Raw genomic sequence first — 25,939 nt, forward strand, 5'->3', positions numbered from 1 at the left:
CAACCTTGCAATCAAATTCACAGGAATCCTTCTTAGGAATTCACAAGCTGTAACATCCAACAACCTTAACTCCTTGAGATCCCCAATTTCTTCAGGTAATTCTTTAATAGAGTCGCACCCTGTAAAACCAAGAATCTTAAGTTTTTGCAGCTTTCTCAACCAGATAAGGTCCTTGCATTCACACTCGAACAACAGCAACGATTGAAGGTTCGTCGAGAATTGAAGTGATTGCAATGACAAACACCCTCCCTCTAGAGACAAAACTTCAATTGCTTTCATCCCTTCAAAAAAACTCTCTGGAACATACAAACCACGATCCAGTCCTAACAATAGAACTTTGAGCTGTGGACACACCAATCCTTCAGGAAGTTCTGCTAGTTTATTCTCCATTAACGAGATTGTTGTACAGCCTTCAAAGCTTTTATTGCCCGTTGGCCACTCCTTCAACCCAATGCCAGCCTTCACCATGAATCCGTATTTTTCTGATGATGCTATCTGAATAGCAACATCACGAACCAAGTCATGCATTTTCACATATTCTTCAGTTTCAGTTCCTAACAGCATACAACAAGCTTTGAGGTTTTCGATTTCCATATAAACTCGTTTCCTTACACCTTCAATGGACTGCACATCTTGATATAACCCGTAGCCAACTGCATATCTCGTCAACTCCTCGATTGGAATCTTGTTATCTTCTGGAAATAAACAACATAGCAAGAAACATAACTTGGTTTCCTCGTGCTTCAAATAATCATAGCTCAATTTAAGACATGCATATGCATTTCTTCTGTCATCAAATGTTTCTACGTGCCGAGATTGAGATTTTTTGAGCTCTTCAGATGCTACTTCCCACTCATTTTTAGATTTACCTTTTAGAGCCTTTCCCACTGCCACAAGTGCTATAGGCAAGCCTTGGCATTCTCTCGCAACCTTCTTTGCCACTCTGTTCAAGTCAGAGTCCTCATCACGTAAACCTGCATTGATTTTGAATAAAGCCCATGCTTCATTTTCGGATAGGACTCTTAAAAACACTTTTTCCTGGCAATCCATAGAAGAGCATATGTTTTCAAGACGTGTTGCTAGAAGAATTTTACAACCCCTGTGAGCATCACCAAATGGGATCCCTATCTCTTTCAAGTTAATATCTTTCCAAACATCATCCAGGATAATAAGCATCTTCTTCTCTGTCTTCAGTCTCTGCCACAATCGATCTGCTCTCCCTTCCTTGGTCTTTTCGTCAATATGCAGACCTAAACGTTCTGCCATTCGATCCTGAATGCCTTGGACATTTGGATTCTGGGACAGTGTAACCATGAAAACTTCATCAAACAACTGCAACTCTTTGGCTCTCCTGCCCACTTCTTTCACCAGGGTGGTTTTACCCACCCCTCCCATGCCATACAGTCCGATCATTTTGACATTGTCATCTTTGAGAGCCTTCATAATCTGTTCGGAAGCTTCTTTTGACGATTTCGAGGGTGTGAATCCCTCTGATGGAAGAAATTCTATGTCTTGAAGAGGTGCTTTGTGAGACACTTTTGGAAACTTACAGTTTGCTTCAAGTTTTCTCAAAGTCTCCGTCTTCTTTGCCAGTGCCTTGCTTAACTTGAATTGTCGCATCGAATTTGGGCACCAAGTAAAGCATTTGCCAATTTTTCCTTTTTCATTTTGCAAACGTTTCACACCTTCAATTTCGTTTTTTGCGTCTTCCAGCCATGTGTTGACATCAATCTCAATTTCTTCAGCATTCCGTTGAGCAACGTCGACAGCATCTTGCAGACGATAAAATGCCAAAGCCAGGTTCATCATTTGTTCATCGAATTCTTGAACAAAATTGTTGAAACAGAACATGTAACGGAACTGCTTGATTGCTGGTTCCACCAAGAGTTCTGCTATCTTAGATACAATAGATCCACCAACACATTCGATAGCCATTTTCCACCAGTCTGAAAAATTAGAGAAATGAGGATGCTGAGTGTGAGAGTGAATCTTTACAAGTAAAATAGGCAATGAGAGAATGAGAATAGTAATTTTATTACCTTAATTTGTGAAAATATATGCGGAAAGCACTGGTACTGACTGTCCAATAATTAAATATAGCGAGAGGAACAAAAGGAAGAAGGCCTTTAGCTCTGTATGGAAGCCAGCTTCAAAAGCAACAAGGCCAGGTATAAGTAGAACGATAAACAATTAATCCCTTTGTTCCCTCATCAATATCTATCCACGCCATGTGTTAAAATTCACACTTACCCTAACAATTATTTACACCATAGTTTATAGATCTCTGTGCTTTTCCATAAAAAAGATAGAAATACTTTTTTTTCCCCTCAAAACCAATAAAAAGAATTTCTTTAGTGAAAGATAGAATATCATCACTCTAATGAAAATATTTATAAAAGAACGACTTTATGTTAAAAAGAGGAGAAAAAGTGTAATTTGATGACATAATTAAGATAGTCTGCATAAGGAGACTTGCAAGGAAGTATAATTAATGGAACGAACTCAACAAAGGATCAATCTTAGCCAACTAAAATCTGTAATGACTATCTCTACATCATACGCTTATTTACACAACATCTTTATCTAATGAAGCTGATTTGGTTTCAATTTTATTATCTTCAATTTCGATATATATAGTTCATATATAGATCTATGTGCTTTTTCCATAAAACAAAGATAGAAATACTTTTTTTTTCCTTCTCAAAACCAATAAACAGAATTTCATTAGTGAAAGATAGAATACCATCGATCTAACGAATACATTGAAACAAAATAGTTTACACTTATGAGTTTAAAGCAGCAATTCCCACAAAAAAGCAAATTTATGACATAATTAAGATAAAAGGCATATTATAAAGATAATGACAAACAAATAAAAGAATAATATGTACAAGTACTCACCTAGCAAAGAGAGAAAGGAATGGAAGGCTGATGAAGATCACTGTGACCCTGCACGAATGATACTAGCTCCTCTTTGCTTCCAATAACACATTAATCTAAAGCTATGATCGGTAAATGTTTTTTTTTTTTTGAAAATTATGAATAAGGTGAAAAAAAAGACTTGCAAGGAGCTCCACAAAGGATCAAACTTAGGCAACTAAAATCTGCAATGACTATCTCTTGCATCACACACTCAAGTAATAAGACCTGCCCATTACATTATACAGAAAGCTAAAAGAACAAGGCAATTGATAGCATCCAACAAGGTTTTATTTCATTTCAGTCCTTCCATGTTTTTCTATTTCTTCCTTCGATGCATCAAATTGTTTTTTTTTAATTTGATTTAATAGGGTGTTGTTTTTCTCTTGAGTTGTTGTGATTACCCTCGCATATGCGCTATGCTGGGAATTACAATTACAAATTACAGTTTCAAATTTAGAAAACAATTAAGAGAAAGGACCTGTGACATGGAGATAAGGTCATCCGAGAAGCCATTAGATTGTCGTCACTTGTTCAACCTTATCTTTCCCTTACATTTTTTTTAATGTTTTTTTAATTGAATTTGCATGAGTTTTGTTTAAAAATATATTAAATTAATATTTTTATGATTTTAATATATCAATATATTAATCTTCCGCTAGTTTTACTTTTATCATTTTCTTCTTTCTTATCTTCTTAATTATTAGATGCATAGCTGGTCTTTCAATTCACTTATAAATAGTCAAATCAATTGTTTTTATTAAAACAATAATATACAAGAAAACAAACCCTAGAATAGGTTTGATGGAAATATAGAAATTAACTAGGGAGGGAGAGTCTATCTCCACCATGCACCTTATTCTGCCTTGTCTTTTAGCACCACACAGTACCTCTCTGATGGAGGCCATAAAATCATGTTCTTGCTTTTCAAAGCATTCTCCTGTTCCTCTTAGCACGAGATAGAATATAGAGCTAAAAAAACTTTACCTGACTTCAGCGGTCCTGACGAAAGCAAGGAAATAATGGTGAGAAGAGGTCAATTCCCTGTCATTTTCTCGAGGACAAAGATAGTAATGGCGACTTTCTTTGCATGTGATGTTACAATTCCATGTCATTTCCACGAGGACAATAATGATTACAATAATGTTTTAAAAAGTTTGCATGTGATATTTAATAACACAGGTTTTTTTTCATCTAAAAACACTATAAAAATCTTTATATATCAAAAATAAAATCTTAAAATTATTCAAAAAATAAAAATAAACTAAATAAAAAAAATCTAAATGAAACTCAATGTACTTCTCAGACATGTTTATAGAAATAAACTACCACTATCAAGCTTCTCTCATGTAATAAAACTTATTAATATAAAAAAATTATAAATTTTGTCTTTCAAAAGTACTCATTCACAAACTTCACCCTTTTTTTTATTGTTTTCAAACGACTTTCTCTCTTATATTTTGAGCTCAAGAATTTAAAATGTCAAGAAAATAAAATTTTAAACTAAAATTAAAATTACAAAAATTAAAGGAACTATAGAATAAAAAAATACGTTAACTAAACATAACATTTTCTAACAAATTTAAGATTAATTATTGGATTTCTTCTTATTTTATACTTTGATACTCTATTGTTGAATTTTTTTTCTTTTTTAATAAATTTTAGGTATAATTAAAAAAAAATCTCCTGTTTTTTTTTTCAATTGAGAAATTATGATTTGCCTCCTTGTTCAACAGGAAAAAGCAAATTAGACAAAAAGAATTTTTTTTTCATTAGTAAATAATAAATATAAGTCTACGTAATTAATTTTATTACAAACCTTGTTTTTTTCTCACACATTATTTCTCTCTCCAACCTCTCTCTAAAGCAAATTTGGCTAAATTCAACCTTTTTTTCGATTTAATTTTCAATCAGACTCCTAATTCATCCTCAAAATTATAGTTGGCCTAATTTCACCTATTTTAGACCACTTCTTACTTTTAAAAATTTATTATTTGTTTGATTTCATCCCAAATCATAATTTTTTTATATTATATTTTTTTTTGAATTTCTGATATTTTTTCAATAATTGTTTCTTTTTTAAAAAAAACATGCCCAATTTTGTTCAAGATTTAATGATAGGAATAGATAAGGGGTATTTTATACCCAAAAATTCTTCTTCTTTTTTAATTTTATTTTTAACCCATAACACCTACAAAACACCTTATAGACCGTGATAAATCATTTATGACCTCAAATAACCCAGTAATTAGTTAAAAAACTCAAAGCAACTTGAATTAACCTTTTTTTGCTTTTGAGGAAGATGTAAAATTCTCATTGACGAATGAATCTTATTAACACCAATATCGACCTTTTACATGGCTATGATCGATGTCAACTAATGACTTTCTTTTTTTTCAACTTGAATCCAGTACCCTTCTCTCTCATCTCTCAAACCAATAATTGAAAATAAAAAAAGTAATTTTCATTAAAAAAATGAGTGTTCAAAAACTAGAAGGATTAAAAAATTATAATTTAAACAAAGTGAACTTTTCTCGCTAATTTTGAATCTGCCACCTTTTTTTTGTTATTTTTCTCTTTGGTCCCTAATCTTTTTAATCTTACCCTTTCATAACAAACCAAAAGCAATTAGCCATCAATTTGACTACAAAATGAAAAAATTAAGAAGAAGAAAAATCACCACTCCAGTTCATAATGAAATGTGAAAGGCTTTATAGTGAATGGTGCTATCATAAAATCACCTCACAGTTTATTAATTTATCTTTTTATGTTATGTCTTGGTTAGAAATACTTGACTCACTAGTTGTTTTTTCTCCAAAAATCCATAAAAAGTAGTGTAACAATAAATAGATGGCTCGTGTTATATCATTGGTAGACCCAATTTCTTTTCAACATAAAGAAATGATACTAACACAATGCAAGCACTTATAAAAAAACAAAAAAAAGTTGAGACTCGTGTCATTGACTCAATTATGTTTAATAAGATAGGTTAATTGAAAAACACAAATGACAAATACCACGGCTATAAAATTTTTTTAAAAAAATAGCACTCAAAAAAGGTAAAAAAAAATAAAATTGAGCTAATCCATGTTAGTATGCAAAATATACAACTTGGTCATGACATCGGTGTAACCCCGTAGAAAAAAAATTAAATAAAATCATGAAACTCAATTATCAAATAACCTAATATCAAAGGGCAAAGCTAAAAAAACAACGCGAGTTAAACCCGTTTAACCTATTAACTCCATGATTATAGGTATAAGATTGAATTATCAATTAAATGTTGAAATATGAAATAAAAAAAATCAAATGTTGAAGGATCTTATCTTATAATGAAGAAAAATTTAAATAAGAATGTGAAAACATTCAAAGCTTAATTTCTAGTAAATAAAATATTGAAAGATGAATTGAAGATAAAATATAATCTCAAAAAAGTTTTGAAAAAAACCCTACTCGATTCCACCGGGTCAGTATACAAAATCCGTGACCTAGTTACGATATTGGACAACCTCATCAAAAGCAAATAGAATAAAACTATGAAACTTAATTATCAAACAACCTAATGTTGAAGAGTAAGATAACTCGTATCATTTTTAAAATCAATGAGAAATCCAATAGAAAGAAAATAAAAAACTAGAGCCTAATATTCAATTAAATAAATATTGAAGGATAAAACTAGAAAGCCATAAGATTAAAAAAGGGGGGACACCCAAGTAAACTCGAGCAAATCTTTTAAACTTATGTTAATTTTTTAAACTCGTAACTCGTGAATTTCTAAACCTTGGCTCAATAAAAAAAACTCTATTCTCAACTAATTTAATGTTGAAGGATGAAGTGAAAAAAATTATTTAAAAAATTAAAAAAAAAATTAAAAGAATGAGGATCAAACCTAATAGAAAAAAAAACCAGAGGATGAAATAAAAAATTAATTTTAAAAATTATCTCAAATAAAATAAATAGAAATAAAAAAAAAGGTGACCGAATTTGGCATATTACAAAATTAAAGGAGGTTGAAATTGAAAAAACAATCTAATTCAATTAAAAAAAACAAACTAAACAAATCATGAAGTCTAATTATAAATTAAATTAAATATTAAATAATGAGATTGGGGGGGAAGCCAGTTAAAAAAAGAGAAAAAAAAAGAGTCAACTTGTTTAACCGGCCAATCCCGTTACCCAAGTCATGAAACAAGGATAAATTAATAAAATATAAATTCAATGTTGAAAGACTAATGATCCAGGTAATGAGACTGGGATAACTTTTTAGAAAAGAAATAAAAAAACTCGATTTAAAATGTTAAAACCCTAAACCTTGATCATAAAACCAAGATATTCTTGTAAAATATAAATTAAAATAAATCATAAAACTCAAGTCTTAACCAATCCAATGTTGAATGATGAAATTGTAAAAAATCTCAATTAAAAAAAGGTACAAAATACAAACTAAGTTAACTCAGGTTAACTTATTAAGAACTATTCATGTATTATAAGGTTGAAATAATTCAATAAAAAACTAATGAAACAATGATGAAGCTTAATTATCAATATACTTAATATTAAATGATGAGACTAAGAAGAAAAAGTTACTTAAGAAAAAAATCTCAAGTAAATCAGGTTAACTCATTAAATTTGTGATCCTTGCAATAAGAATGAGATAAATCAATAAAAAATAAATTTAATATTAAAAAATGAATTGTTTTTTATATAAAAAAATATTAATTAAAAGAATAAAAAATTATTAATCAAATAAATAGTGTTTTGTGAGGAGGGGTTATAATAAAAACCCCCTCTCATTTAGTATTTTCTAGTTAATTTAATATTAATGAAAGTTTTTAAAAGAGAAAATGGGGATAAGTGAGAGAAAGTAAACTCATCTTTTGATATGGTGATTGAGCCGATTTTTCTTTTTAAAACTTGATGCCCCTCTAGATAGAAATCATTGAATGTAGCATAGTTAAAGGTTATGTATATAGAAAAGAAGCTAAACTCTCTTAATTTCTCATATTAAAGGGTGGATGATATGCTATCCACTCTTTATTCAAAAAAAAAAATGGATATAGAGAATGTATTGCTATATTTATATTAGAAAATGAAGCATCATTTGCTATCCACTCTTTATTCAAAAAAAAAAAATGGATATGCTTGTTTAGAAATTAATGATCGAATTAGAATAAGGGTATTTTATATCCAAAAGTTCTTTTTAACTCATAACACCTAGAAAACACCCTAAAAGCTTTGATAAATTTATTTATAGACTTAAATAACCTAGTAAATGGTAAAAAAACCCAGAAGCAACTTTAATTAACCTTTTTTGCTTTTACAAAAGACAAAGAACACCTAAGTAAAATTCTCAGACAAGAAAAAAGACCAAGAACACCTAAGTAAAACTATTAGACAAGAAGAAAGATGAAAAACACCTAAATAAAATTCTCATCATCAAATAAATCTTACTAACACCAAAATCAACCTTTTACATGGCTAAGATTGATGTTAATTAATGACTTTTTCTTTCTTCAATTAAAATCCAACAACCTTCTCTCTCATTGACTAGAAATAAAAAAAATCAATAAAAAAATGAATTTTCAAAAATTACAAGGATTGAAAATTTATAATTCAAACAAAGTGCACTTTTTTGTTAATTTTAAAATTACCATCTATTTTTTTTTTTATCTCTGATCCTTTATCTTTTAATCTTATTCTTTCATTACAAACTAAAAACAATTGTCCATCAATTTGACCACAAAATGATAAAATTAAAAGAAAAAAATGTTTGAGCATTAAAAGAAAAAAATCACTACTCCGTTTATAATAAAATGTGAGAGGGTTCATAATGAATAGTACCGTCATGAAATCACCTCACGGATTATTAATTTATTTTGATAATGTTATGCCCACCACATAACTATAGTAGAGTTGAAGGTTGTGTTTTGTGAGGAAGGGTATAATAATTAAAAAAATCCTTTTTTTTGTTCATTTAATATTTAATTAGAATTTTTTAAATACAAAACAGGGACAATTGAGAGACGGGGGAAAAAGCAAGTAAGCTTATCTTTTGAAATGGTGGACGGGCCAGTTTTTCTTTGCCTTTTCTTTTTAAAACCTAGATGCCCTTGGATAGAAATTCCTTGACCCCCACAGCAACTGTAGCAGAGTTGAAGGTTATGTAAAAAAAGTCTAAACTCCACCGAAAGTATTGGAGCATTAGAGTTTTTAAAAGACAATGGGGACAAGTGCTTTCCGCTTGTATTCTTAAACTATTTAAATATATTCTTAAATAAAAAATAATTTAAAAAAACATCTTATATTACATTACCAATCCCACACTCTCTTGGTATTCTTTAATCATTCTCTGGTTTTACTTTTATCCTTTTCTTCTTTTCTATTATTTTTATTAAAACAATAATATACAAGAAAAAAAACCCTCCTCAGATTGTTAATTTAGAAATTAACAAGGGAGAGTCGATTTCCACTGTACACCTTCAGAGTAAAATATCAATAATGAAGTGGTTCAACTAACGTTAGTGTCTCAAGATTTAAAATACACTATTTTATTTACCTGTAATTTGCAACAAGTTAAATAAACTTTTTAAAATTATAAAATTTAAGAATCAATCAATCTAATATTAAATAATAAAATTATAAAAAATATTTAATTAAAAAAAACCGAATTAACTCAGATTAACCCATTAAACACAATACTCAAATCATGAAGTCGAAATAACCCAATAAAAAATAAATAAAATAAATTATAAAACCTAATTATCAATTAATCTAATAATAAATAATAAGATTAAAAAGAATAAAATAAATTATAAAACCTAATTATCATTCAATCTAATAATAAATAATAAGATTAAAAAAAAATTAATTAAAAAAAACAAGTGAATTGGATCAACTCACCAAACATGTGATCCATCTAATAGGAGTAAGATAATCCAATAAAAAATAAATCTAAAGTTAAATAATAAATTTTTTATATAAAAAGGCATTAATTAAAAAAATAAAAAAATATTAATCAAATAAATGGTATTTTATGAGAAGAAATTATAAAAGAATAAAAAAATATTGATCAAATAAAAACCCTTTCTCATTTAATATTTTCTTGTTAATTTAATAGTAATTAGAGTTTTAAAAAAAGAAAACGGGGACAAGTGAGAGAAAGTAAGCGCGGTTTTTCTTTGCCTATTCTTTTTAAAACTTGATGCCCCTCCTGGATAGAACCCCACAGTAACTGTAGCAGAGTTGAAGGTTATGTAAAAAGAAGCTAAACTCCACCGAAAGTATTGGAGCATTATTAGAGTTTTTGAAAGACAAAACGGGGACACGTGCTTTTCGCTTTTCCAAGATACACACCATCATGTTATGGTGATCTTCGAGGAATTTCACCAAATCCAACCTTTTTCTTCAATTTTCTTTTGAATCAAACTTCTAATTGATCCTCAAAATTATAAGTGGCCTGATTGTACATGTTTTAGACCACTTCTTGCTTTTTAAAATTTTTTTATTTGTTTGATTTCATCCCAAATCATAATTTTTATTTTTAATTTATTTTTTGTGATTTTTTAAATTCTTGATATTTTTTTCACTATTGTTTCTTTTAAAAAAATGTGTTCAATTTTGTCTACAAAATGTTTTGATTCACAATTTATGTGTTTTTTAAAGCAAGTAAAAATTGGGTTATTGACCATGAGTAAAAAATGTATCACATCTATTTAATAAAACATATGTTTATGGAATAATCAAGACATAATTAAAAATTAAAAATAATTGTTAACGATAATAAAAGATCAAGTTGAAAAGTTAAGAAACCTCCCAAACTGAGCCCGTTTAAAATAAACAGGACAAGAGCCCACTTGATGTGATTTTATAAAATAATAATTTTAAATGATATTTTTTATTTTTTTATACATTAAATAATATTTTTTTATAGATTTGAGTTATTTCCAGTTAAGTTATTAAACTTACAAACTAGAAACTAGATGATAGACACGAATGGGATCAATAATTTTATTTTTTTATTTTCTAACTATAAAATAATAAAAGTTGACATGCAAAGGAAAGTTATCAAATAAAGTTTAATTGAGGAAAACCATACAGGAGGTTTGTAAAAAAAAAAAAAAAGAGTATTTAATCAAACAACAAACAAAAAAGTTTTATCAATCACATAAATGTTTTTATATAAAAAAGAAAAAAACCACCACGAAAGGGTGTAAAGAAAGAAATGTTGCTAAAATAATATGAAAAAAGGTTACAATCTTAAAAGAATTGAAATTTCAATGGTATCTGATAAAAAAAGTTCTAATTGTTTTTTAACTAATCCTTTAGAATGATTAAAGTGTAAAATGCAGGGGCAATAAAAAAAAGGCAAAAGAAGTTAGACATGTGGGTCCATGTACCTAACTCATTAAAGAAAAGGCCTCCCTCGTGAGCCAGACTTTTTAATTTTTTATATTAAAAACTGGATGACATATCATCTCTTCTTTATCAAAGAAAACAAAAAATAATGTATTGCTACAATTACATTTGAAAATGACGCGTCGTTTGCTTGTGTAGAATTTAATGACGGGATTAGGTTATGGGTATTTCATGCTCAAAAATTCATTTTTCACTGAACTGTAGCAGAGCTGAAGGTTAAGTGAAAAAAAGAAGCTAAACTCCACCGAAAGTATTGGAGCATTAGAGTTTCTAAAAGGCAAAACGGCGACAAGTGCTTTCCGCTTGTCCAGGATGCACACCATGATATGGTGCTCTGAGATACAGCGGTCCTCCAGAATCGATTTAAGAACTTCAAAACTAAAATCTTTTTATAAATACTTTTATATTTGGTCTCTTCGTAATCTCAACAGGGGCAAACATTAAATATACCATTAAATTACTTGGGTATTATCGACTTTGCACCCAATTTATTTTTATATCAACATTATTACTAAATTTTTTTGATTTTTCAATTAAGTATTTTACTACCCAAGGGCTAAAAATAATTTTTTTTCATAGAGAAGCTTTGTTTTTCAACTAATAAAAATAGAACTAGTTAATATTATGTTATTGGTTGGATAAAAAAAAATTAATATAAAAAAATAATATTTAGGTAATAGAAAATTTACTGAATAATTATTAAACTAAGTCTAATGAGTCAATCTTAAAATCTTTTAATCACTAGGACTTCAAATCAAATTATTTAAGAGTTTTCTTGATTATAAATTTTATTAAGTTTAATATTTTTTTATAAAATTATTTTTATTTAATTATATAAAAAAATTAATACTCGAAAACAAAGAAAATGCTAATTTTATTTATTTATATAATAAAAAAATGTAACTCTAAAATCCTACAACTTGTGTTCAGGTTCTGGGGTTTAAATTCTGTCAGCCTATGCCCCGGGAAAGAGCTTCATTTTATCGGTCTTCTTAGGTGCAATATTGAGTCTATTTCTTTTTTCCAACTGCAGAATTGATAAATTTATGAAAATATTGCTTATACAAACAGATTTGTACCCTATAAATATATACTCTTAAAACCATATTTGAATTCTATATTCCTAAATGAAGGAACAGTAAAGATTGTTGCATGTACCTATTCTCCTTCAAAAAAACAAATAATAAAATCCTATATGTCAATGAAGATTTAATTATAATTTAACATGTTCAAGAATAATACAAATCATATCTTAAAATCTCACCTATATAAATTATATCCTTGTTCCTTGACATGGTATCAGAGCTTTTATAACCAAACAGTTATGAGTTTGAATTTCACCATCTTCATTTATTTGTTTTTTAAAAATATGTCATCTTGAATTTATTTAGTCAAACTATATTTTTAACGATTGTCCGATTTGTTTTGAGACCTATCAAGTTGATCAGGTCACATCAAGACATTTTTTTTTATTAGAAAGCACACTTAGCAAATAATAATTTAGTCTTGATAAAACTAATTAATCAATTCCATAGTTTCAATAACAATATGTTTAATTCTTATATTTTTAGTTATATATAGTTTAGTACTGTCAATTTCAAGTTCTTTTACAAGTTTTTTTTTTTTTGCTTCCTTCTTGAAAAATAGAAAAAGGAAAAAGAATTATGAAATAAAAATAAAATATAAAACTCAATTAACAATAAACTTATTGTTAAATGTTGAAATTAAAAAAAAATCAAACTAGAATTATTCTATAATAAAAAACTTAAGTTTACATAGCTTAATTTGCAAAACATGTGATCTAAATCATAAAAAGCAAACCATATTAAATCATGAAGTCTAATTTATAATCAACTCAATGTTAAATTATGAAATTAAAAAAACAAAAAAAAACTGAGCTAATCTGTCAAACCCGTAATACGAGTTATGAGATTGAGGCAAAACATTAACAAATATTATAAAAAAAAAACTTTGAGTTGTACCCTTGTTATTTTTTAAAAACTCCCATAGAAAGAGAGTAAAAAGAATGTTAGAGGTTGAAATATGAAGGGAAAAAAAAAGAGCTTACAAAAATGAAACAATAAATCAAAGAAGCTAAAGTGAACCTTGTAAACTCAAATTAAACTATCAAACTCGTAACACATTAAATTCTTGACCAGAGCTCAACACCTAAAAAATTAAATATTGAAGGATGAAATCAATCAATTTAATTCAGCTTAAAAATAAAATTCCTTCATAAAAAATGAAATTCAACAAAGACGAAAACAAAAGAAAAATCCAAGGCAACCTATGTTATTTTCAAAAAGATTAAAAAAATATCATATAAAGTGAATTAAAAAAAAATGTTGGAGGATGAAAAAAAATAAAGAAACTGGGGTCAATCTTTTAAACCTACGAACCATTAAATTCTAGACTCGGACTTTACTAAAAACCTAAAGACTCGTCTAATTAAATATTGAAGGATGAAATAATAAAAAAAATCATTTAAAAAAGATCTCGCAAGGTAAAAAAAATAAAAATACAATAATAAAAAAGAATTAAATTTGATAGGAAAAAACTAAAAAATGATGAAATTGCAAAAAAAAAAAAGAATTGTTGTGAAAACCATCTAAAGTAATTTAATAGACTATTCTAAATATAAAAAAATGCAACAAAAAGAAACAATGATGAAATTGAAAAAACCATATGATTTCATAAAAGTATTCTAAATTTAAAAAAATATAATAAAAAATATGGATGAAATTATAAGTAGAACAAACTTTAGAGACTAATTTGATTTTTGAATTCCAAGACAAAAATTGAGTAGGAGAGAGGAGAAAAAAAAAAAAACAAAATGTCACATGTGCCACATTAGCCGTTATAGTACTGCACACACTGCTGATTGGTGGAGGAGACATCAAGATCCTTCAAAAGCCGCCCCTGTAATCACGGTTTTAGCTATCGAATGACGCTGCATATACTGTCTATAAATGGCAAACACTGTTAACCCAATTTCTTTTTTTAATTTAATTTTCTTATTTACCAAATTATATTCTTGCCTTTAATGATACCCAATAACTATTAAATGACGATATTTAAATGATAAAAGAGCCCTGAGTCAAAGACAATTGTTTTAAATTTTCATGTGCAATTAAGTAACTTGTTGCAACATCAAGTCAGACTAAAAAACCTCTAGATCCAAGTATTTTTTTTTTATCTTTTAAAGATAATTAAATAATTATATTGTATAAAAAAAATATAAAAATATTATCTAATTCCCTTTTTAGTAATGACCAATGTGTTTTATGAAAAATAAAAATTCCCTTTATTTTCCAACTTAATTTTCTCATATTGGAATAGGCCAACATGCAGTTGACAACATACTTGTGTAAAAATTAATTAGGACTGATCTTGTTTGCTAAGTTTATTTTTATTTTGTCATTTGCAGCCCAAATTTGCTAATGGGATTGTCGCCATTTAATCAGCTCATGTGTTGTGTAGGCCTGTGAGTGTTTCTTTTTAAAACTTTAATTCTATGTTGTGATAATCAAATGGTTTTTAAAAAAATCACAAATCAAATTAAAATATTAGACCATGTTTAATTAGTATTTTAAGTTAGAATAAACAAATACATGAGAGACAAAAATATATTTGTTGAAGAAAATGAAGATAGTTACTTAAAATAAATCTGTTTTTGGAATAATTTTTTTTGATGAATTTTTATATTCTTAAAACAAAAAATATATGAAAACATGTCTTCTCTATTATTTTCACTATCTTTATCTTTTATATTCTAAAATAATAACTAAACACTATTCTAATCATCAGTTTAATATTCCCCCCCTCTACGTAGGAAATGAGGCTTGAACCTATACTATTGGAGTATTGGAGGGTGGAGAAATACATTCCTCATTTTTGCTATGTATCAAGATAGACATATCTTGACAAAAATTGAAGTAGAATTTCTTTTATCGGGTTTCATGAAATACTCCACTCACAAATAATTTTACAGGATGAAATTAATTCACATAAATATCTTTAGATACAAGTTAAATAAATCTAATTCTAAAATTAATTTGGAGTAATGACTATTGATTGTTGAGGTTATTTTGGTTTTGGTATTTGTGGCCCAAATTATCTAATGAACCATTTTATAAGCGCATTTAATATGCAGGGGTGTGGGTGCTTGTTTTTACTCAACTTTTTATTTTATGATGTAATAATCAAATGCTTTAAAAACAAATTAGAAATCAAATGAAAAAAAAAGAGGTTATGTAGGTTTTGTTTGGTTAGTCTTCAAGGGATGAGAGATACAAATATATTTGATTAAAAATATATAAATAAAAAAAATATATAAATATATCTTTGTGATAATTTAGGAATAAATTTTAGTACTTTTAAGATAACAATCACATAAAAACATCGTTTTTATATTCAGAATCTTTGATTTTCTTATTCTGAAATGATAATGATAAATTTCAATACCATCAACTCCTCGAGCAATTAGTTATTGGAAGAAGAAGAATACATTATTCATTATTTCTATCAAGATTCATAAATCAAGGACATTATTATGAGCTTTTGATTAATAATGTTAAGCCACATATGTTTATAAAAATAATTTCTATTAAACCACATGATATGTTTGAGGATTTGCAATATGAATTTTAAATTTAATATTAATAATTATAGCTTTCTAAAATAAGTTTATTTAGTTAATAAAAATTGTTCCACTTTTGTTCTATCCTTTTCTTTTTCTTTTGAGCTGCTCTGTCTCTTTTTCTATCTCCCATTTCTCAATCCATCAAAATTCTAAATACATAGCATTTAACATTAAGAATTATATCCATTGAATTATACATATTAATCACTTGATGAAAAATTAAATATAACTAGAAAAAAATACAATAAAAAATGATAGTATATTAATCTAAGATCCGTTGTACATTAATTAGTCGGTGGTTGCATTCTAACACACTAAATTGAGATTTATTTTTTGAAATTACAATATATTATCTCTTCTAAAGCATACGGGGTAACATGGTCCCACGACTCACCTTATCCCATAGAAAAAAACTCTCGATAGCAATGGTCTCACGACTCATCTCAAATTGCACATTCCTATTCATCTTATTTCTTTAATTGTGGATTCAATCAATGTTATTAAAATCAATTTTAATATAAAATTATTTTTAATATTAATACATTAAAAAAATTAAATAAAAAAATCAAATTTTATTTTATTTTTATTTGGAACGCAGCACCAACTAGTTATTAAAATCTAGATTAGCTAGAAAGGATGTGATTAAATTAATTATTTCGTTAAATGTGGTCATTACATTTTTATACACCACTTTGATTATTCTTCACTTTCTTCACTCTTTCTATGATTTAAAAGTTATTTATTCAAAAAAAATTAATTGTGGAATGGTATGGTAGTTGGATCTATTTGTTTTTTTTTTTGTGGTTAAACTGATTATTTCGATAAATATTTGGGGGAAAATAAAATTAATTATTGCTAGAGAGGCACTGGAGCCTGTGATATTTTGCTAGCACTGGAGCCTGTGATATTTTGCTAAGGCATGGAATTCGATGCCAAGGGAATGTAAGATAGTCGTTGACTGCTGGCGTCAACGTGATAAAGCAATTAATTATAGTGAAAATAAAATAGTTAGCAACAACAACCCAATTCAAATTTGATTTGAAAATGCAAACCAAAGCTTGGCTTAGCGGTAGAAGGGGTTTGTCTCCTTCCACTGCATCTGGGTTCGAGCCTTAGCGTGCACGTCTGTCACCCCCGCGGTGTCTTACATGCCTACTGGGTTTGCAGGGTATTCAGTGGGTCGTGGGGATTAATCGTGGGGCGCGCAAGCTGACTCGGACACCCCATGTAAATAAAAAAAAAAAAAGTTTGATTTGAAAATTATCAGAAACTTTATTATTTTTTGCAATGTATGAATAATGAAAATTCAGAAACTCTCCTTGCTGCAGGAAATAGCCCTCGTTGTTGAATTTGAATCCACTGTAAAAAATCACCCTGAATCCATTAAAATAATTCTGAATTTTCACTATAATGAGACTTATAGTGAAAATCATGCAGCAATAAAATATACCCACAGAACAGGAGGCTAGCCGAGTCAAAAGAAGGTTTGCCTCGTCTAAATGATATTTGTAGGTGGATAATGATTATATTTTAAAATATTTTTATTTTAAAATATATTAAAATGAAAAAAAAATTTAATTTAAAAAATTATTTTGACATAACACATTAAAAAATAAAAAAAAATATTATTCACTATTGTTCTTTCCTTTTCTTCTTTTAAACTGTCTTGTCTCTTTTTCTATTTTGTCTACCATCTCTTAGGCTTTCAAGATTCAAAATACAAAGCAATTAACGATAGGAATATTGATGAAAAATTAAATATAACAAGAAAACAAATACAAAAATAAAAATTATTATTTAAAGTAGTTTTTACATAAAAATATATTAAAATAATATACTTTTTTATTTTTTTAAAATATTTTTTTTATATAAATTAAAAATATAAAAAATTAATTTTAAATAAAAAATAAAATTTTATCTAATTTTTATTTGGAACACAATATCAACGAAAAAAAATGTATCAAGAAACAAAGATATTCAAAGAATAACAAAAAATAAATCAAACCAAAGCCATGGAATTAAAACCAAAAGATGGACCAAATTTGTCTCTACATTGAACCATGATGAAGAGATAATTATTTATTTATCAAAACAATTATTTATTCTGAGAAAAACTCAAACTCAATTTCATTGGATCAAAGTCACAACATCAAAGTAAACAAGAAAAAAAGTATTTAATTGATATAATAATAAAAAAAAGTTGGTATACTAATATAAAAAAATAAAAATGTACTAAAATAAGTGGACTCAAATAGAACGGAGGCTCTTTATAAGTAACTTCTTGAGAGCTAGAGTGCTGGTATCTCCCACATATCTTTGCCCAAGTAAAAATGTCTCAGCCAAAAAAAAAAAACTAAAAGAAGTGCTGGCTGGTTCAAGAAATTTCAGTACGATGAAGTGAGAGACTCACCAAGGAATTATATCCATTGAATTATATATATTAATCACTTGATGAAAAATTATATATATCCATTTCTCAATCCATCAAAATTCTAAATACATAGCATTTAACGTTAAGAATTATATACATTGAATTATATATATTAATCACTTGATGAAAAATTAAATATGACTAGAAAAAAAATACAATAAAAAATGATAGTATATTAATCTAAGATCCATTGTCCATTAATTAGTCGGTGGTTGCAATCTAACACACTGAATTGAGATTTATTTTTTGAAATTACAGCATATTATCTCCTCTAAAGCATACGGGGTAATATGGTCTCACGACTCACCTTATCTCGTAGAAAAAAACTCTTGATAGCAATGGTCTCATGACTCATATGAAATTGCACATTCCTATTCATCTTACTTCTGTAATTGTGGATTCAATCAATGTTATTAAAATCAATTTTCAATATAAAATTATTTTTAATATTAATACATTAAAATCATTTTCTTCACTCTTTTTATGATTTAAAAGTTATTTATTCAAAAAACATTAATTGTGGAATGGTATGGGTGTTGGATCTATTTTTTTTTTTTTGTGGTTAAACTAATTATTTCGATAAATATTTAACTATATGTATGAATTTTTTTACTTTTATTTATTTATTTTTCTTGGGATTTACATTCTCCCCTCATAATAGAAATTTTGTCCTCGAAATTGGAGTGATGTACTTGAATTTATAAACAAGTCGGGGAATTTTTGTCTCATTTCTGATTTTCTCTCCCATGTTTCTTCCTCGATTTGTGAGCCTCATCATAAAACTCTAATAATGGGAACTTTCTTATTATGAAGTTTTTTCTCACCCCAATCGAGTATCTTTATTGGTCTTATTTCAAGTGTTAAGTTTTTTTTTACCTCCACTGGCACTTGAGGTAACATTCTTGAAGGATCTACATTGGCTTTTCACAGCAAAAAAACATAGAATACATTGTGAACCTTGGCCAAATGTGAGTTTATTTCATATGCTCACTTTTTCAATACTGATTTATCCTACACTTTCTACCGAGCTTCAAATGGGGCCATTCCAATTGTTGTCTAATAACTATTTTTATACGTGAATTCTACTATTGACAGGTGCTCTTCCACCAAATTCCAAAGCACATGCTTTTAGAAAATCTTTTAAGATCTGGATAACTCTCTTAGATTGGTTGTCAATCTGCGGATGAAAGGTGGTACTAATACTTAAATTTGTCTCAAGGCATGTTGTATGCTCGACCACATACATGAAGTAAATCTTGGGTCTGGGTCTGAAACAATTGATATTGGGACTCCATAAAACTTTACAACTTCATTCATATAAATCTTAGCCAACTTGTTAATTGGATCTATCATTTTTATTGATAGGAAAAGAGTAAACTTAGTTAATCGATCCATAATGACCCAGATTGTACCCTTTCTCCTTTTCCAGGTATCATTTATGAAAAGTAACTTCTAACTTCATGTCATAATTTAAAGTAACTTTCGATTATTAACGGTGAAATAACAAACTTTCAATTTATATCTAAATTTTGATTGTATAAGGTTCGGTTTTGTAAATTAATTTAAGTTGTTTTTTTTTTATTTTTTACTCAAGAAAAAATTATATCATAAGTTAAAATTTTTTTTTTATTAAAGTAAAGCTTTGACTCAATTTTATAACAAATCTTGATTTAAGTCAAAATTTAAATTATATTTGTTACGAGTTTTGACTAGAATTAACTTTTGATTTAAATCAAAACTTATGACAAAATCAAGTAAAAAATTTGGGATTGAGAATGGAGTTATAGAAGTTTTTAGGGTTTAATAATGAATTACATTTTCATAAATAACATAGCAAAATTAAATATTTTAGAAGAAGATTCGAAGATTGAGCTTTCGAAGATCGAGCTTTAATTGAGCACAATAACAAGCTCATCATGTGGTTGTAGATGTCAACGGAACGGACAAGAAGACACCAAGCGATTAATAATTGAGCAGTTTAAAAAAAGGCACTGTGTGATTGCAGGAAAACATTGTAAATTTGGGGACCATTATTCTACTTTTAGGGACCTCCAAAACAATAAATCATCATAACTAAGAAAAATAAACTTCATAAAATGCAAAAATTTCCCTTTATTTTCCTACTCAATTTTCTCAGGATTCAAACACAAATATTGTTCCTACTCAGTTGACAAAATTAATTAGGACTGATCTTGTTTGCTGAGTTTGTTTTTATTTTGTCATTTGTAGCACAAATTTATTAATGGGATTGCCGTCATTTATTTTTTTAAACTTTTATTCTATGTTGTGATAATCAAATGTTTTTTTTTAAATCATAAATCAAATTAAAAAAATTAGACTGTTTAATTAGTATTTTAAGTTAGAATAAACAAATACATAAGAGACAAAAATATATTTGTTTAATTACAAATTTGTTGCTTTTGAAGTTCTTTTAATGTGAAAATAGTATTTAAAAAGAAAGTTTCAATTTTTACTTTTTGACTCTAATTGTTAAGAAAATCTGATAAAAACCATTTTTTATTAATTGGCGGAAAGGCCTCAATTTCACTCCTTTTAAATTCAGTGGATGGCTAAAGGATTTATCCATTACTTTAGTTTTAGAAATCTGAAGGAAGAAATAAGAAATAGAATATCAAAATGAGGAGAATGAGAATCCAAACATTAAACAATAGCACACAAATGAGTAAAAATTATGCCTTTCGTTTTTGAAGGCTCGGACACTTGAAAAGAAACACAAATGGGAAAACATACACATTGGTAGCTAATGAAACAGCTGGAATTACTTCCCACCAATGTCGCGTTGATCATCACATAGGTAACCAACCAACCTAATGCAAACATCAAGAACAAAGATCATCGAGGCATCTCGTATTTGTTGATTTAAAGAAGGATATAAAATAAATAGTTTCAGCCATTTTACCTGGAAGAATGAATTAGTAGCATGTTTTTTAAATTCCAATGCCAAACTAATCATCCTCTTCCTCTTTTTCCCCTTCCCACCCATTATATGAGGTCCACGTTCTACAAGTGCTGGTTGGCACGGAGCAACCAGTGCTGGAACCCTCAGCTACTTGAGATACCTGCAAAGCCAATTCAAGCATGGCATACACATTCTGATTATTGAGGGAAACAAGAAATAAAAACACTTAAAGAGAGCCAAGAAATCATGTCACATATACAGCACCTCTGATTGAGCACTCATTGAACCATTTGATGTAGTATCAAATTTTGTGGTCAGCTTTGGACATTGATGCATCTTCAACATCTCCAGTCGAGGGAATAAGAATTGATAACATCCAAGACTGAAGTAGACAATCCTCGGTAATTGTTCTAGATACAGCTCCTGCAGTTCAGGGAGCACCATCCCCTCCTCAACATTGACAGGTGAAGCATGATCATCCTGCCCAAATACTCCCAGTAGTTGAGAGGATTGGCTTACTCTAAGTATTTGGAGCTTCGGGAGACCTGAAGCCATGGCTATTGGGAAGAGACTCGTTAACTTGTTGCATACATTGATCTCAATTCGACACAAATTGGGGAAGCATAAAGATTGGAGATCACTTCCTGACAATATTTGATCATTTCCATCATCAATATCCTTAGCTATGATTTGCTCCAATTCATCACAAGTTGATATCTCTAGAACTTCTAGTTGAACCAGACTAGCAATCATGTTGCCTGTAAATACATGCGTCAGTCTCTCGCATTTCCTCACCACCAAAGTAGTCAAATGCCTCAGCACGAGACCCTTCCATATACAACTCATGTCAGGCACAGGCAGTGAGGACAACTGTAATGCTTCCAAACTAGTGAAGCCCTGCATAAAAACAATTAAATAAATACAGGTGCCATTTTGTTAGATATAATTCCTCGGAACGTTTGTGCACTTTGAAACTATTATATAATTTTGGTAAATAGGTGAAACAATTATCCCCGGTACTTCAGCAAAATACTTAATCAATAAAAAAGATATAAATAGATAGGGCAATGGGTCAGCGGATTATGAAATCATAATTTTTCATATTTATGATAATCTAAATATAAATTATTATTTTATATTAGTTAAATTAAAAGCAATCATGAAAAGATTACACTTATTAACTAAAAAATAGTTTTTTTTTAATATTTGATTTATAAAAAAACAAATTATGACATTAACCAAAAACAAATATATAAGAAAAAATAATTTTAATTTTACATAGTAGTAAGATTTCTTGTATATAAAGTAAAAATGCTTTATTATGGATCACTTTTTTTCTTGTATATAAATTCAGTGCATAATTAAGAGCTTATCAATTGCTTTAGTTTCAGAAATTTGGAGGAAGAAAGAAGAAATTATCAGTGTATTGAAGTAGACAATTTAAATTAGAAAAGAAAAAAAATCTTGGAGAAGTATAAAGGACGTACTTGGAGCTGTGCCAACAAATTACCCGATTCTTCGTGGCCATCAATGGTTAACTCTTGCAAAGAAGGCAACTGGGCAGCAAAATCCTTTGGACCAAAGAAGCTGCAATTTGAAAGAGACAATTTTCTTAGCCGAGGGAAGTTGATGGTGCCACCTCTGGTGACAGCATCTCCTTCTGCACTGTAAAATATTTGCTTTAAATTGCTAGTAACTAGAGTCATCTGTTCCAGCTTCAGAAGACTCGGAGACACAGAGACAGGGAAGACGTATTCCAGGTGACCACAGTATTCTATAAGGAGAGTTTTTAACTTCGGGAAGCTAAGAGACTCTGGAATTATTTCACTTTGATCATCATTTTCTCTGATAAGATGCTTCAATCCACGACAACTTCTTATCTTAAGTGTTTCTAGCTGTGGTAGACTTTGAGCGAGGGACGGTGTGAAGATAAATGTCAGTTTGTCGAGAGAATCCAAATTCAGATGAGCAAGACTTAGGTGGCTGACATGCCCGGTGAGCCCCTTCCATATGCATCTGAGCTCAGGTAAGCAGGACAGTTGTAGCTCTGTTAAAGATGACAACAACGACCGCTCCCTCTCCTCACTGCTTCCTTCATCAGCCTCGCCCAATTCAAAAACCTCTTCCAATGATTTACAGTCTTTAATTTCCACACCCCTTAGATTTTTCAAAGCTTGCCGCCATTTAGCTGGAAACAGAGTGCGAATATCCCCACATCCATTCACTTTGACATGTTCTAATCTTTGCAAGAAGTCCTTTCGAGACCCATGGCCATGGGTGGTCATCTGATCAGAGGACAATACTATATTTTCCAAACCCTCCACTCTATGAAAACTAATTTGAGACACAGTAGGAAACAATTGCTCAAATGTCTTCGCATTTAAGGATGTGGCGCTGATTTCACCCAAACATAATCTTGTCTTTGCAGTTGGGTATTCATTATCAAGTTCTGAATACCCATTCCCTAACACCCAAATATCATATTTGAGCAACCTGGGAAAAACAAAATCTCTGGGAATGCATTCAGCCTTCGGTATCCTCAATGATAATACAGCTAAATGAGACAACGAGTTTAGTTCTCTTAGGCTCGCATTCACTCCTCCCCTGCTTGTCCCAACGACATCCCATTCCTTAAAGCTGTAACACCCGATTAGCAGTTCTTCTAACCTCTTCAAGCTTCCAATCAAATTCACGGGAATCCTTCCTAGATTTCTACAACCTGTCACGTCCAACAACCTCAACTCCTTGAGCTCCCTCATTTCACCAGGTAATTCTTCAATGGAGTCGCACCCTATAAAACCAAGAATCTTAAGCCTTTGCAGCTTTCTCAACCAAATGAGCTCCTTGCATTTACACTCCATCAACAGCAACGATTGAAGGTTCGTCGAGAATTGAAGTGACTGCAATGACAAACACCCTCCCTTTAGGGACAAAACTTCAATTTCTTTCATCCCTTCAAAAAACCTCTCTGGAACATTCAAACCACGATCCAGTTCTAATAATACAACTCTGAGCTGTGGACATACCAATCCTTCAGGAAGTTCTGCTAGTTTATTGCCCATTAACGAAATTGCTGTGCAACCTTCAAAGCTTTTACTGCACATTGGCCACTCCTTCAACCCAAGGCCTGAATTTACATGAATCCATATTCTTTAGAGAGACACGGTAGGAAACAACTGCTCAAATATCTTTGCGTTTAAGGATGCGGCGCTTATACGACACAAAAATAATCTTGTCGAGATTGGGTATTCTGTTTTTGAAAACCCATTCCCTAACACTATATCATATTTGAGCAAGCTGGGAAAAACAAAATCTCTGGGAATGCATTCAACCTTCGGTATCTTCAATGATAATACAGCTAAATGAGACAGCGAGTTTAGTTCTGTTAGACTTGCATTCATTCCTTCTGTGCTGTCACATCCAACAACATCCCATCCCTTGAAGCTCCCATCCCCGATCAACAGTTCTTCTAACTTCTCCAACCTTGCAATCAAATTCACAGGAATCCTTCTTAGCAATTCACAACCTGTAACATCCAACAACCTTAACTCCTTGAGCTCCCCAATTTCATCAGGTAATTCTTCAATGGAGTCGCACCACATGAAAACAAGAATCTTAAGTCTTTGCAGCTTTCTCAACCAATTGAGGTCCTTGCATTCACACCTTCTCAACAGCAACGACTGAAGGTTCGTTGAGAGTTCAAGTGATTGCAACGACAAACACCCTCCATGTAGAGACAAAACTTCTATTGCTTTCATCCCTTCAAAAAACCTCTCTGGAACATTCAAATCATCATCCAGTTCTAATAAAAGAACTTTGAGCTGTGGACACACCAATTCTTCAGGAAGTTCTGCTAGTTCATTGCCCATTAACGAAACTACTGTACAACCTTCAAAGCTTTTATTGCTCATTGGCCACTCCTTCAACCCAAAGCCAGCCTTTACCATGAATCCGTATTTTTCTGATGATGCTATCTGAATAGCAACATCACGAACCAAGTCATGCATTTTCACATATTCTTCACTTCTAGTTCCTAACAGCATACAACAATCTTTGAGGGTTTTTATCTCCACATAAACTCGTTCCCTTGCATCTTCAATGGACTCCGCATCTTGATGTAACCCGTAGCCAACTGCATATCTCGTCAAGTCCTCAATTGGAATGTTGTAATCTTCTGGAAATAAACAGCATAGCAAGAAACATAATTTGGTTTTCTCGTGCTTCAAATAATCATAACTCAACTTAAGACATGCATATGCATTGTTTTCTTCGTCAATTTGTTCCATGTGCTGAAATTGAGAGTTTTTGAGCTCTTTAGACGCTACTTCCCACTCAACAGCAGATTTATCTCTTAAAGCCCTTCCCACTGTCACAAGTGCTATAGGCAATCCTTTACATTCTCTCGCAACCTTCTTTGCCACTGTGTTCAAGGTAGAGTCCTCATCATGTAAACCTGCATTGATTTTGAATAAAGCCCATGCTTCATTTTCAGATAAGAGACTTAACAATACTTTTTGCTGGCACTCCATATAAGAACATATATCCTTATGACGTGTTGTTAGAAGAATTTTACAACCCCCGTGAGCATCACCAAATGGGATCCCTATCTCTT

The 25,939-nt window shown here is 29.8% G+C and overlaps 4 protein-coding genes across 10 annotated transcripts in view; all 4 read right to left on the reverse strand.

Annotated features, from left to right (window-relative positions):
* LOC105116366 (uncharacterized) overlaps positions 1–25,294 on the reverse strand; it is a 29,150-nt gene extending 3,856 nt beyond the window's left edge. The window contains exons 1-2 of one of the 2 annotated variants that reach the window (XM_011013695.1): positions 25,235–25,294; positions 22,815–24,423 (exon numbers count right to left, since the gene is read on the reverse strand). In XM_011013695.1, coding sequence (XP_011011997.1) covers positions 22,815–24,389 — 1,575 coding nt within the window. In that variant the 5' untranslated portion in view covers positions 24,390–24,423; positions 25,235–25,294. Of the gene's footprint in view, positions 1–22,814; positions 24,459–25,234 lie in introns of those variants that run through there. The other variant, XM_011013694.1, reaches the window with a different exon arrangement.
* On the reverse strand, positions 21,023–22,215 carry LOC105116365 (uncharacterized). Its single transcript, XM_011013693.1, has 3 exons — positions 21,592–22,215; positions 21,328–21,487; positions 21,023–21,235 (listed from the first exon to the last, which is right to left on the reverse strand). Exons 1-2 carry the CDS (start codon positions 22,171–22,173, stop codon positions 21,374–21,376), a joined length of 696 nt encoding a protein of 231 aa, XP_011011995.1. The 5' UTR covers positions 22,174–22,215; the 3' UTR covers positions 21,023–21,235; positions 21,328–21,373.
* The window catches only part of LOC105116364 (probable disease resistance protein At4g27220), a 48,979-nt gene continuing 44,091 nt past the window's right edge, over positions 21,052–25,939 (reverse strand). For all 6 annotated transcript variants that reach the window (XM_011013686.1, XM_011013689.1, XM_011013687.1 and 3 more), the window contains one exon: positions 21,052–21,236. The gene's annotated coding sequence lies outside the window, so the exon portion shown is untranslated. The remainder of the gene's footprint in view (positions 21,237–25,939) is intronic.
* LOC105116367 (probable disease resistance protein At4g27220) lies at positions 24,480–25,856 on the reverse strand. Its single transcript, XM_011013696.1, has one exon. The coding sequence runs from the start codon at positions 25,854–25,856 to the stop codon at positions 24,480–24,482; it is 1,377 nt and encodes a 458-aa protein (XP_011011998.1).

This window comes from Populus euphratica, unplaced genomic scaffold (genome assembly GCF_000495115.2).
Source record: "Populus euphratica unplaced genomic scaffold, PopEup_1.0 scaffold1529.1, whole genome shotgun sequence".
Lineage (NCBI taxonomy): Eukaryota > Viridiplantae > Streptophyta > Magnoliopsida > Malpighiales > Salicaceae > Populus > Populus euphratica.